Source organism: Siniperca chuatsi, linkage group LG16, assembly GCF_020085105.1.
Source record: "Siniperca chuatsi isolate FFG_IHB_CAS linkage group LG16, ASM2008510v1, whole genome shotgun sequence".
Classification (NCBI taxonomy): Eukaryota; Metazoa; Chordata; class Actinopteri; order Centrarchiformes; family Sinipercidae; genus Siniperca; species Siniperca chuatsi.
Window position 1 is genome coordinate 12432543 of NC_058057.1, and position 14682 is coordinate 12447224.

Genomic DNA, 14682 nt, shown 5'->3' on the forward strand with positions numbered 1-14682 from the left:
ACATCAACGCCACTACACAGCTGCATGGAATAACTTGAGCTTTGCCCCCAAGTTATTTGTGCAGGTTTTGAACACTACAACTATTTAGATTTGTATAATTTGTTATTACAAAAGCACTACCTCCAATCACTGGTACTCGACTTACTTCGGAAAAATAGGGTTCATTTCAAATATGTTTTTTAATATTAGAGTTTTTTCTATCTGTGGTGGTAAAGGCTTGTTGTGGCGGCTCACTGCTGCTGGATGAATAGAAAGGAGATAATACCATTTTTTATTATTAGTACTAGTCTGGTACCAAGCTATATTATAGACCCTGTAACCGCAATGAGCTCATGCACAGCCACAGGATTGTCAGACACAGCTGAATGGAAAAGGAAAACAGAAAAGTGTACCTTGCCTTTCTAGGTCTCTGTTGTTATTAGATATGGAATGTTTCATATTGATGTGGCTAAGTGAAACCATATAGGCAACGTGACACCACGGTGACATAGCTTCAGTACAGGTACAAAGAAATTTAAAGCAATAGTTCGACATTTTGGGAAATACGCTTGCTTTGCTTTCTTGCTGAGAGTTGGATGAGAATATTGAAACCACTATCATGTCTGTACGCTCTTATGAAGCTACATTAGCTTAGCATAAAGACTGGATGCAGGGGGAAACAGCTAGCCTGGCTCTGTCAAAAGTTAATAAATTCCGCCTACAAACACCTTTTAAACCCACTAATTAACATGTTATATCACATTTGTTTAATCCGTAAACAACATTATTTGTAAAAACAACACAAAGGGACTTTGTTAACTTTGGACAGAGCCAGGCTAGCTGTTTCCACCTGCTTCCAGTCTTTATGCTAAGCTAGCTAATAGACTCCTGGCTACAGCCTCATAGCGATTGTTATCAATCTTCTCATCTAACTCTCGGCATGAAAGCGAATAAGTGTATTTCCCAAAATGTCAAATGATTCCTTTAAAGTAGACATATTGAATCTAAATAGTAAGCTCTGAAGCAGATTAACAATTTCGACACAATTTTAACAAAGCGATCAGGCCTGACTTTTTCTTGTTACTATTGCTCTGTCCACCTAAACTTTTTTGCTGGTAAGATTTCTCACATTTTATTGTTAAAGCTCTTTTAAATGTGTTCTCTGTGTTCCAGCGAAGCTTATTTTGCAGCTTATTTTGTTCCTATTTTCCATAAGTGGTTTGCACAACTAACTTTACCAACACAACAGCTTGGTCGAGTGTGTACACTTTCTTCACGTTATGTCCCTTTTCACTGCCTTCAGAAAGTGAGAGAATACTGCAGAATTAGTAGCAGTGCATCCTGCTTGGCCTTGATGACATTTTGCCAAATTCAGCTTTTCACTGATAATTACTTTTGTGTTTATGTGTGTGTATTTGTTCGAGAGGCTCATTAGAAAAGCACCGATGGAGACTGTACTGAAATAATTATTGCCCCCCTCCCATCTCCATTTAACAGTGAGAAAGAGACAGTGAGAGCAGTGAATGTCAGAGAAACAAGAACAAGAAAGAAAAGAGGTGAAGGAAGGAAAGAAATATAAAAAAAGAGAGAGCGAAAGATTTGGAGCAAGACAGTGCCAGCAAGAGGGAGACGGAGGGAGAGTGATGGCAGAGAGGGAGCAAGAGAGAAATTTAGAGATTTTACTCATTAAAAAGAGGAGCACAACAAGGGGAGATGGCATTAATCAGAGCTCTGCACTAATGAGCCATTTACTCATTATGCTGAAATAGAGAGAGGCCATGGAAGAAAAAGAGGGGAGAAAGGGGGGAGGGGGAGAGAGAGAGAGTAAAGAGAGACCACAGTATAAATTAATACGAGAACATGAAAAACTTAAGTAAGGGAGAGAGCAATATGGAGGGAGGTGACAGAGTCAACTGCGGATGTGGAGGGAGGATAAGTGGGACAGGTAAAGATAAAGACAAAGTTGAGTATACAGTGTAGAAACAGACTGTTGACTTAGGTGTTCATGTAAGAACTGAACCTTCTATTTAAAGATCTGCCATTTGTGATCTTCACTAGAATAAGTCACATTAAATCCTACTGGTGAAAAAGTGAGCTTTCCTACCTTTATGCGACTATTTATCTCTTTATTCCTCTATATTGTGGTTGTTAAACGTGATAATCCCAATGAAAATGTACTTTGAGTAGGTTTTTGCCTCATCTGGGAGATTATTCAATACGCTGCGATGCTTTTATCGGTTGGAATTTTTAGATTTATGGTTAATCTACCATATCGATAACACAGCAAGATAACCACTGATGGCACACTCTCTAGGAACAAAAAGTAACTGGATTTTCATACGACGAATACAAGAAAATCGAAGTTTTATCTTTTGTTAAATATCTGGGTAAAAAGATTATTAGAGAAAATTAACAAATGGGGTGAAAGGCATTTTTGCTTTCAGCGTGCTTTGAAAGAGCATTAAGGCTTTTCATTGGACTCATGGCAAAGCAAACAAGCGTGTGTGTAATGTGTGCATTTGTGTGTATTACTGTGTTTGTGGGTGTCAGTGTGGTTTGCATGGCTGTCTGTGGAATGATATATGTCTCTCCTTGCTAAGTGCAGTCATTATTATGTGCATTATTTAAACCAAGACGACGATCATAACTGATTCATTGTGCGTCTTTCAGGCTTTTAGAATTAAAAGGATTGAAGAGGAGCCAAAGCAGATACCCTACATTGCAACTGCAGGAGCTATTGCTACAGTATGTGGTCTTTCTCTGCTGCTGTGAAGTAGAACTGAAACAACGAGGGACAGAAAATGTTTATTTATTTACTCGTTGTCAGTTGTTCTATTCTTTGCAGCTTCTGGCTGTAATTTGAAGTTATCTCTGCCAGGGATGGAACTACTCGTGCTGTGGTGGACAAGCTGAACAAATAAAGAGAAGAAAATGTCTCCATATCTGTAGAACAACAAGACTAAGAGTCTACAGCTACGCTAGCAGCTCTGTAATGCTTACGATGTTCCCATCTTAATTTTGAATGCTAACATTTGCTAATTAGCACTAAAAACAAACACAAAACCAAATCAATAAATCAGTCATGGTGGCGCTAGAGGAAAAGTCAGGGGATTAAAGTCATTTGGATTCATCCTCTGGGGACCATAAATATATGTGATAATCCATTTTGTACATGTTGAGATATTTCACAGGATAGTTGAAAACCTGAGAAGTTGGGGGATCACCACAGTCGTTTTTAACTGCTGGGCACCACAACACAAAGCCTCTCCTGTCTCTCTTAGACTAAAATCATCATTCAAGAGCTTTTGGTGCCTGAAGAAACACCAAATCAAAACCAAACTTCTCTCAACCTCTCCCTTTTTCCTCTCTCTTCCTTCTATCGATCTATCTTTGGCAAGGGCCAAACCCTCTCCTCTCTGTCTATCTCTCAGACCTCGACATGATAAACTGTTTGGTTTTAATTAAAACTTGGTTTAAACCTGCCCTGACATTCGGCCTTCTGCTGCCTTGTTCCTGATCTGCCTTATGTCTGAGAATGTAATTCAACTCTCTCTCTGTCTGTCTCTCTCTCTCTCTCTCTGACTCTTTTTTGCCAGGACTCTGACCTTGTCCTGACGTTCAACCTGTCCATGCATCGCTCCTGGTGGATGGAGAACGGCCCAGGGTGCAGGGTGACACCCATCACCCCTCCTCCCTCCTGGGCACCCGAGGACCACCGATATATATCTATATCTGGCTGTCTGATGGATTTTCAGTTCATAGAGGTGGCTCACTCCTCGCTGCAGATACTCCTGGCTGTAAGTACTTGAGCTAAATAAGTACTTTCTGGTATGCACTTCAATTTCCAACTTGAGCACCTGCATGTATGATACACACAGTTACATCTCGGTGTCTGGCTTTAAACGGTCTTGTAACTAATAGGAGTGACCTGTTGCCTATGGTGAGCACCGGTGAAAAACGTTAGCAAATTAGTATTGAGAGAAAGATACTGAATTTAAAAGGAGTGCCGCTCTGAGCATTTTGTACTGGCGTGGAAATCAACCATTAGTTAAACCCCTCTCTAAAACAGTGACTGTCCAAGCATAGCTTAGCAAATGTAGCTAGGCATAGCAGGCCTCTCAAGCTTTGGATTGCTCAACATGCTAAAGCAGTGTGCATGGGGCTCTAGTACGAGTGATATTCAGTATCTGAAGAGTTCGTAGGGTCGTGTCTTTTTTATCGCCTTTCTAAAGCCACAATGTAAGGAATGTTAGTCAAATAATAGAGTTAGTGTTAATTAGCTAGCTATCTACAGCTGATAAAATCTGATAAAAAGATCTGCTAAGTAAAAGATATGCTCCAGCACATAACCACCAAAAAACCCACAAACTGTTGTTTTTTCATTTCTTTTATGAGTTAAACATACAAGATACATGTTAATTAGTCAGGTTGTCCTTGTTGGCATATTTTTTTTCAAATTCGGATGGAGCCTGGCTAACTGTTTCCCCTTATATCCAGTATTTACGCTTTACGCTATTTTGGTAAATGGGTTAGCAAACAGCTTCCTATTAACACATTCAGCAGACAGGAAGCAACATTAGCATTCATTTGGAGTCGAGGCTCTAGCCACCCAACAAATGTAAGTCCAACAGTCACTTTCCTTATTGTTGTTTTTTGGTGTCCACTTACTCCTGGGGGAAATATCTGGCTCTTTAGCTGCTAAATGTTCACCAGTTAATCGCTAACTTCTTCTGTGTGCTGTTTGGTGCTGGGCAGCGTAGCGAGTATTTTCACATTGCACAGTGATTTTATCCATAGTGATTGATAATGATATTCTCATTTTGCGCTCAGAAAGAAAGCAAACAATTCCCCCAAAATATTGGACTGTTCCTTCTAGTTTTTCTAAAGTTATGACATTTTAGTGCATTTGTTGTTGATTAAAAAATCTGACTCTCTGTGCAAGTGTTCAGGGAAGAAGTAAATATGCAGTAGTTAAATTCTGTGCTTTTTGTGATGTGTGTTTTTTTTTGTGTGTGTGTGTGTGTGTGAGACAGTGCTTTGATGAATGCAATTATTCAATTGATGTTCTATATAGTTACACTCAGTAGTGTATTAAGTTTAATTTATTCTAAAGTGTATTACAACCATGGCAACTTCTTTGTCTGTTGCAATGGGTTAGGGAATTGTGGGTGATTGTGCAACTTTGTGGTATCCGTTTTAGAGAAAAATAAAGCATCTAGGCTCCATTAAGTTAATAACTTCATACCCTCATTAACATAGAATGGGCTGGATAAGCTGCTTTAGAGGCTCTCTCTTTATCTCAGTTTTTGTTTTGCGTCTCTCTCTCTCTCTTGCTCTCTCTGTCTTATTTCATTGTTACAAAAATGATTTCCTTCTCTCTGTTTCCCTCTGCTTGTCTCTTACCCTCGCCCCCTGTATTTCTTCCTCTCCTGCACTGTCAAACTGCGATAATTAGCAGGATCAGAAGAGAGAGCAGAGAGAGAAATAAAGAGCGAGAATGAGGGAGGCCTGTCACTTTTCATCCCAGTCTCTTCTGTACTGTAGCTCTGGTTTTTCAGAGCGTACATACGCATATGAATACAGACACGCACGCAATAAACAAACCGATGCTTTAATGTGACTGCATGCGTCATTACACCAACAGAAAGAGAGAAAGAGTTTGGGAGTTTCAGCGAGTCTGCCACTTTTCTGCATCTTCCTCCCTCCCTATCATGACTGTCTCTCTCTCTCTCTCTCTCACCCGCGCTCCTCATGCACTCCCCGTCAATCGATAGTGGTACTTATAGTGTGGCTGAGTGCCAAGCCACCACACAGCTGTACCACTGTCTCGCTGTAATTGGTGTGTGGAAACACTGTCATGCTCCATGAGCACACACTCAACAGTCTAACTGGTTCACTGGCTGACTGGCTGGCTGGTTTACTGTAATTGGTGGAAACGCTGTCAGGGTCTTTAATAACATACGTTCAACCACTTACCTGAGTAAGTGAGGGGTTAGGGTTTGGTTGGGTTGGACTCTAAACCGACTGGTTGTCTGCATGTTTACTGGTTAGCAGATTGGTTAACTAATACTTGGGGGAGTTGTGACTGGTGAGGCGGGCGTTTTCCAGAAATCAAGGCACTTTTTGATGGACAGGATAAAAACATTCTCTATGAAGATATGTCAGGACAGTGTGTGGAAGTTAGAATAGCCACTGAGGCATTTCAGCTGTCAAGGTCTTCAACAGAGCATGTTTTTGTTTGGCTAGGTGGTCAGTTGGGTATGTGATGGACTGGTTTGCTTGTCTAACTGGTTCACTGACTGTTTGATTTTGTCTGGTTTACAGTTACAGGTTCATCTGTTGTAGAAGTTCAGGTATGACTGCACACAAACTCTTGTAAAGTTATGCTTTATTTGTACATGAGATAAGAGAGTTCATTTCATAAGAAAATTACATGTTTCACTCCCAGCTTCTTCAGGCGTGTTCCCACGGTTCATATATTTCATATGGATTAGGCCTATACGTTGAATTGTTAACAAATTTACTGACTTATAATGTTACAAGCTGATTGGTTTGCAGCGAATTAGTTTATTTTTGGTAAATTTTTAGTTAACTGACTGATTAGTTTCCCAAATTGCAAAACACAAAGGAGTTTCTTTACAATTTGGTGCACAGTATGAAGATCTGTGCTGAAACAGAGCATAGGGCTTCTCCAGGGAGATCCAGAGAGTCCTCAGTGAAATGTAGGCTAACGCCATCTCTGCCAGACTGTAGCACAGTGAGGGAATGCGCAAGTATGACTTCTGATTACAGTCTTTTTCATTTTTGTTCAGTTTTATTCTACCTGCTAACAGCACAGATAGAGTGATAATTAAATGATATTTCACATCAAAAAACATCTAAGATGAGGCTTCCTGCAGGCTCAGTGGTCTGGAGTGCATGCCTGCAGGTAATTTCAGTGATTAGAATAACTTCAACCAGAGTGGAGGAACTAATCAGTGAAATCACCTACTGTTGTTTTTTTTTTTGTTGGAAAGACAACCTGCATACACTCAGCCATCCACTGCACACAGTTGAATAGCCTTGACTATGAAATGTTATGGGTCCATGTGGTAAAAATTATCTTTAGCTATGCTGCGTGTTTGCATGTAGCACCTATTACCAACACTGAAACAGAATGGGCACAAAATACAAGCACTTTAGACCAAATATTGAACAATATCAACACCAAGTGTTTGGCTCCAAATGGGCTCATATCCTTGACATATTTCTAGTGTAAAATCCAAAATGTTGAAATAGTTCTGTCTAAATTGCCTGTAACCAACAGGCAATATAAACTTTTAAAACAGCCATGACCCTTTGCTCACCCTACACCCTTTCAAAGTAAACTTTTCAGAATCAGAAATACTTTAATCTGCAACTTTTTCAGTTGCAGATTTAACAAAAAAAAGTATTTTGGATTCATCATATGGAGACCATGAATGTCCCTAGAGCTATGCAGCTGGAATGGTTAAAAACGCAATCAAAATGTTTTACACTTAATGAGTATAACTCTATAACTCTTACAGTTGTTAAAATATATTCAAAAAGTTGCTTGTGAAACAATGTAAAAAAAAGGGCAACTGTGAAATCATAATCATATAATTGTTTATACTGAATATTGTAATATTATAACAGGTATAGGGGAAAAAATTACTGAATCGGTCTCAAGGTTCCCTTGTTTGTCATTGGGGAAAGAAACTGAGTCATTAGCATATGAAGTGCTGTTTTTATTTTCATTTTTATTGACTGAATTGAATGTGACATTGTCGTCGTTGACCACAGACAATGATGTCATGTTAGGGTGAAATTGTATTCATGAAAGCAGCACTGGGGACCATATTGGTTTTCATAGCCGTTGTTATTCAAAGATCAGGGAATAGAAAGGAAAGAGAAAGAACAATGCATGAGAATAGAATGTCAGTCAACCAAGGCAACCGCTGTGCTCTACAGCACTAATCCCATATTTGCTGAATAAGTTAAACCTAAAAAAAAAAAAAATTCAAATTAAGACAGGTAAGAACTTCCTGAATCAATTAAAGAACAAACAAGGGATGGTTGACTAAAGACTGGCAGACTAAATGTAAATGTAATCTTGTCACCTCAAATGTAATTTGAGGCAACAATTTTGTAATATACTGCACCCTCCCTCTGCCAATAATGTGTTTTATGAACAATTGAGAGTATACTCAAGGAGTGTGATCCTAGGAAAGAGATTCTTCTGATGGTTTAACATCAATTGGGATGATAAATCAAATAGGAAACACTTAAAGCAGATCTCATCTAGTCTAGACTTAACCCAGCTGCTCATACCTGGCAGACAGAGCCCAATATGTGAGGGTATACCATCAACACTCTTATCGGTGTCCTGCAAGGGTCTATTCTAGGCCCACTCTTGTTTAGCCATCGTTTGCTCTGACAAATATTGTCCAGATGTACGCTGATACGGTTGTCTATGTACATGTCAAAAACAAAGATGAAGCTGCATCAAAACTGTCTGCTGTTTTGGTAGAAGTTACCATATGGCTAGTTCAATCCTGCCTTCAGCTTAACGTTACAAAAACAGCATGTTCTTCACAAAAAGACCAACCTCAACACCAGATCCAGACATCACAGTCTCTGGAAAAAAATTTGAGATTGTATCGAGTTTAAATACCTTGGCATTACTGTTGACTCAAATCTGTCTTTCACGTCAAACATACAAAAAAAGTTGCAAGAAATGTAAGACTCAATCTGGCCAATTTCAAATTCACAAGGAACTACATATCCACTAATGCAGCCAAAATGTTCATAAACACAATGATCCTCCCACACATCACGTACTGTTTGACAAGTTGGGGACACGTCAATAAAACCACGCTAAAGCCAATAGAATCCCTGTACAAATAAACAATAAAAACCCTAGACAAGAAGCTACAAGGATACTATCACTGCAGTATATTGAAGAAACACAACTTACTAAGCTGGGGAAACATGGTTAAATACTGTAGACTGTGTCTTGTTTTCAAGATATCACACAAAATGGCTCCTCCACCACTCCATACTGACATCACATTAAAAACCAGCTGAACTACTAAAGCAACAACTAGAGGAGATTGTCTTACTCCTAGAAGACAAAGTAGTTTTGGCTAATCTGCCTTTTCTGTCAGAGCCTCCCAGGATTGGAACAATTTACCACAACACATAAGAAACTGTGCCAACTACCATTCCTTATCCACAACATTAAGAGCCTGGTTGATTGGAAATCAAACTTGTGAACGCTATAACAGTGAGGTGTATATATGTTGTTTGTTGCCTTGTTTGTCATTATTATGCTTAGTGTAAGAGCTGCTCCTGCTCATCATAGTCTCTGTGCATAATATCCACACTTAACCAGGCCTATATTGTGTTGTCACTCTGTTTGTTGATTGTGTTGTCATGCTATCTGTTGATTTATTGACTGTTGTCATGCTATTGTTGATTCTGTGTGTCATAAGAGCTGTCTCTTTTGTCTCAGTGTAGTGCAGGCTCTGTTTGTATCTGCATATTTTTCACTGCTTTTATCGTTGATTGTATTTTCTGTGCTTTTATTCTTAACGTCTTGCTTTCAACTATTGCCTGCCCAGGGACTACAGATGAAAATTAGCCTTTCTGGCTAACTCTGGCATATTTTCAAAAATGATATTAATATGCACTGTCCATGTCAAATAAAGTAAAAAAAAAACTACACTAAGCTAAACTAAATATTATCATTACAAATTATTTACAGAGAGCATCTGGGGGAAAAATGGAGCGAAACATTAGTTTGAGCATTTTCAACACATAAACAGATTTAATCCAATGAATATGACACCTTCATCACAGCACAATATATCTGCAGTAAAATGATGCAGCCTCTCATTTGAGATGAATACATTTTCATGACAGAGTAATGCATCCAAGACAAAGAGAGGTTATCACACCGGCAGACAACAACTCTACAATTAAGATTCTTCTTAAACAGTGTGAAGCTTGTGGGTGTAAAGACGCAGAAAATGGGAAAGAATTAATTATGGATCTAAATAACATCATGATCTTCTGAAATGATGGTCGTACAGCAACCTATGAGCTGATTCAGTTTTTACAAACCTTGAGGGAGATGATGCAGTGGCATCAGCACTTTACACTGCGATTGTTTGGCAAAATGCAACCTCACCTTCCTACTTGGTGGAGGACAAACTGCGTCATTGGGTGACTGACCTATAACTGCCTTCCCCATGGCATTTGTCCTTGCTTTTCTAAAAGGTCTCCTCCCATGATGCTTCCTCTGAATTTTTGGTCTCAGGCTATGCAGAATGCATACTGAAGGTTTTCCCTTCTTTATCAAACACCAGCTGTTTGACATTCAACTAATTTCTCCCCAAGCTCCTTTCAAAACTTCCAGGTGTTATCAGAATCTCTGCTAAGGGAGCATTTGGGACTTGGTTGTTGTACAAAAGAATGATGATCCAGTTATCTTTTTAGTTTAATGGCATTTCCATGCCACATGAGCAGAATGTCTCGCCAACTTATGGATTGCCATGAAATTGGTACAGGATCCCCCCAGGATAAATCGTAATAACTTTGGGTATTCCTTAACATTCCATGTAGAGCCATCATCAGGTCAAAATTTTAATTTGTCCAGTATTTTGGTTTTTGACTAAATACCTGACATTCCCATCAGCCTCAGTTGTACTTAGCAAATGTTAGCATGCTAACAGGCTCAACCACGATAGTAAAAAAAAGAATTGTGAGGACATTGTGAAACTAGAGGGTGTATCTGCAGTGCAGGAAGCCCACTTTGCAGTCATTATCATTGCAAACATTTGTTCAGAACATTCTGTTCAGCTCTGAAGGGGAAAAATGTTACAGTCAACTGTTGTGGAGAGGCAAGAACATGTACATTTGACAGTCTATTACCCATACCATTACTCTTCCCTGCCTCAAGATAATGCCACTAGGTTTTCTGACTCGCTGTTGCATAGCTAACTACATTGTTTACCATGGCAACAAGCACCTGCTGCACAGTATGTGTAAGAGATGGGATAAAGACTGTCCTCCTGCCTCCTGGTATAGTGTGTGTCACTGTGCACATAAAACCCTATAAAAATGGTTTCTGGTCTGAATGAGGTACATGTCTCTGTGAGGTGAAGTGGTGAAGTAGTACAAGTTATTGTACTAATACATTGCTTGTCAGGCTGATCAGGGCAGGGATCTTGTCCATACTGAAGTGGTGCTATTTCCATTTCCATTTCCACTCGTCACACCGCACATCCTTCAGTTTTGCTGCGGTAACTAGGTAACCCTAATCCACAGACAAAATGAAAGAAGGAACCAGTGTCTGGGAGCAGCTCTTTAATTCAGTCTATCCAAATGCAGACATACACTGCAAACCAGGGAAGAAATGTTTACAACAACAAAGAGATACAGGGGAGAAGCTAAAATACTTTTTCTCGTTGTTTTATCTCTCTCTCACACACACACACACACACACACACAAAAACTGTGGTCAGTCACCATTATTAATTGTTAATCATTCATCAGCTCCTCAAAAACAGTTTGAAACTAGAAAATGATACATTTTCTGAAGAAAATTTAACTGTACTGGCAACTGAAAAATTGGAAATTGCAGTTACAAAAGTTGAAATACTGAAAGAAGTTGAAGTGGCATTCAAAATACAATTAGTGAAAAAAGCAGAAATGGCAGTTAAAATGGAAGATTTGAAAGAAGTTTAAGTGTAAGTGCTGAATAAAGTTGTTAAAATAATTGTAAGTGTTGAGTGAAGTTGAGTGCTGAAAGGAGTTGAAGATTCAGTTGAAGTTCAAGCACTGAGAGAAACTGAAATTATCAAAGTGTGATAAATTTAGGCTAGAAGTGTCAGCTGAAGTGTAATTACTGAAAGCAGATAAACTCACAGTTGAGCAGTAAGAGATGAAAGCAGTGGAAGTGTCAGCTGACGTGTAAGCACTGATAGCAGTTGAATTGTCAGCTGAAGAAACAGAGATGAAAGCAGTTTAAATAAAAACTGTAAACAATTAAAGCAATTTAAATCAATAAATTAATATTAATAATATTGTATAGAATATATATAATAATAATTATGTAATCAATTAATTCTCACAGCTTAATGTTTTCCGGAACATAACCATTGGTAAAACTTTCACTTCCCCATGTTTGCTTTCTCATTTCACTGGCAATATAATAATCTGAATGCTGTGAGCTTCAATGTATGAGTCATTGTGAGTAAAATATTGTAGACTAGAAATGAAATAAATACAGTTAAAGGAGAATGTCTATGTCATCTGAATACAATGCTGTGGGCTAAGAGATGGATGGTTGTCTAGTTGTTTTTGATCTTAATCCTAGTCATATCAACATCTGTTTCAGGAGATTTTATTATGTACTTTAGATATAGAAGATTTAAAGGGGAACTTCTTAGCCCTGCAAAACTCAAAATTCCAGATCCTTACCAAATATAACTGCAGGCACCAAACCTACTCAGACCCTGAACTCCAGCAATAAACAAGATAAGGCGCATAAATGTCACACCCTGTAGCTAATATTGGTGCACCCCAGCTATCTTATTTGGGTTTCTTCACATCGGTAGAAGATTTAATCAGATTTATTGTAAACAGGATATTATGTTTACATGCAGCAACACCAAAACGGAAAACTTGAGGATCAGAATATTAACAGGATATTGATGCAGAGAAACACACACTGTCTCAGCTGATCAAGTGTTCTCTATTGCAGGGCGGCATGAGCTCCAGTTCAGCTTTTACTGCGTGTGACAAAAAAAACTCCCCAAACTCTTGAAAGCCTTTTAAACAACATTTTGACTTTGTAACATTAAAGTCTCCTTTAAGTGAATACTAAAAATAAATCGGCTTAGCTGAAGAGGCAGTCTTTGACTTGAGGTCATCTTAATTTTTCAAAATAAAAGTATTCCGCCAAACTGCTGTCAATGGTAGTGACAACTGAGATAAAGTTTATCAGCATCTTTGACCAATGGTAGTTTTTCAAGGTATTTCTGAAACATCCAACATCTCATCACTGTTGATCCCCATGCTTACTGGCAAAATTGTCTCCTTCCAGTATTTGGCTCAGCTTTAAATAAAGTCATCCCCCCGCTGATCAAAACACAATATTTCTATGACTCATCTACTTGTGAGAGACTGTGAAGACAGGGAGAGAAATAGGGGGACAGAAGAGAAATAAACAAAAGGGAGGAAAAGGAACAGGAAAGGAAGGAAGTAGAGATGGTGGAGGAAGAGAGAAAGGAAGAGAAGCAGGAAGGAACTAGTGAGAGAGGGAGGAAGTATGAGAAAAAGAGGGAGGAGAGAGGTGCTTTGGGAGCTGAACATTATTTAGACTAAATGAGGTCAAGACCTTGAGATATACACTGAATCTCAAATGTAGTTGCTCACATTTGCAGCTCACTGTGTGTTTACGTGCTTGTGTATGGCTCTGTGTGTGTGTGCTGGCATGTGTCCATGTAGTCAATAGAATACAAACCAGGTCAATGTCATTTTTCCTATACTTAAAGCCTTATTTGAGCAATAAAGCCTCTTTATTCAAGATAATATGTTAGTTTAATGCCTCATACACACACATACAGCTCCATCACTGTCTGCCTATATCTTCCCATCTTACCACATTTCTGACTCTCTCTATCTCTCTTTCCTCCTCTATCATTGCGGGGTAATAAGGTCACTAAAAAGCCGACCTTACATTGAACGCACCTTCCTGCATCTTTGCTCCAATCAGCCACTTCCTGCAGGTCGCCTTGGAAACAGACATCCAATGGGAGAACAGATCAGAGAGCAAAGGTGTTCTGTTAGTGTGGACTGCTATATCACTGTCTAAACACTGCACACACACACACACACACACGCGCGTTTAATGTTTATCTTTTTTTTGGTAACAATCACAGCACACAAAAACATAGCACTGAAGCCCTTTTTTGATAGTTCAATCTGCAGCCGTTTAGTGTTTTCAGGTTTGTGAATGGCTTCAAACGGCGGTGAGACCACAAGGCAGAACAATGTGAGGTATACCTCGGGTTTTCATTTTGATGATAGCAGCAAATACGGCACTATCTACCTCGACATCATAATACCAAAGCAATAGACAGAGGTGAAAATTCAATTTCAGTGATCGCAATCTCACTAATGTTAACCCTCAGCGGCATAATGGCGACACAGTTGTGACAATTCTTTATATATAGTTGTAAGGTTTGAAGATGTGTATTAAAACAGTGTCAGTACAGCTCCGAAACCATGAAACTTTAGGCTAACCTTGGGTCTGTCATTGAAGATGCCTGACATTCAGTGTGTATGTGTGTGCGTGTGTATGTATGTGTGTGAGTGTGTGTGTGTGTCCATTGATTCAAGTGCTCTATTTTGGAGCAAAATACCACAGCGCTGTTCTGCTCCACTTACACCAACACCTGTTTTCTCTCTCTCTGTTTCCAACAATTTGTTTAATGTCCATGCTTTCTCTGTCCGTCACAAAAGAATAACCCCTCCTCTGTTTCTGCTACTTTCTCTAGTTGATGGGGTTTATCTACGCCTGCTATGTGGTCAAGCTCATTTCAGAAGAAGAGGATAGCTGTAAGTACACAGTCACACACATGCATGTACACACACAATTTCCAGCAGACTCAAAAAGCCAAAAAAATAGATGTC

At 39.1% G+C, this 14682-nt stretch overlaps 1 protein-coding gene across 1 annotated transcript in view; it reads left to right on the forward strand.

Moving 5' to 3' along the window:
• nkain2 (sodium/potassium transporting ATPase interacting 2) overlaps positions 1-14682 on the forward strand; it is an 81194-nt gene that overhangs the window by 53383 nt on the left and 13129 nt on the right. Inside the window, exons 4-5 of the mRNA XM_044169683.1 lie at positions 3576-3776; positions 14547-14607. Of these exons, the coding sequence (XP_044025618.1) occupies positions 3576-3776; positions 14547-14607 (262 nt within the window). The remainder of the gene's footprint in view (positions 1-3575; positions 3777-14546; positions 14608-14682) is intronic.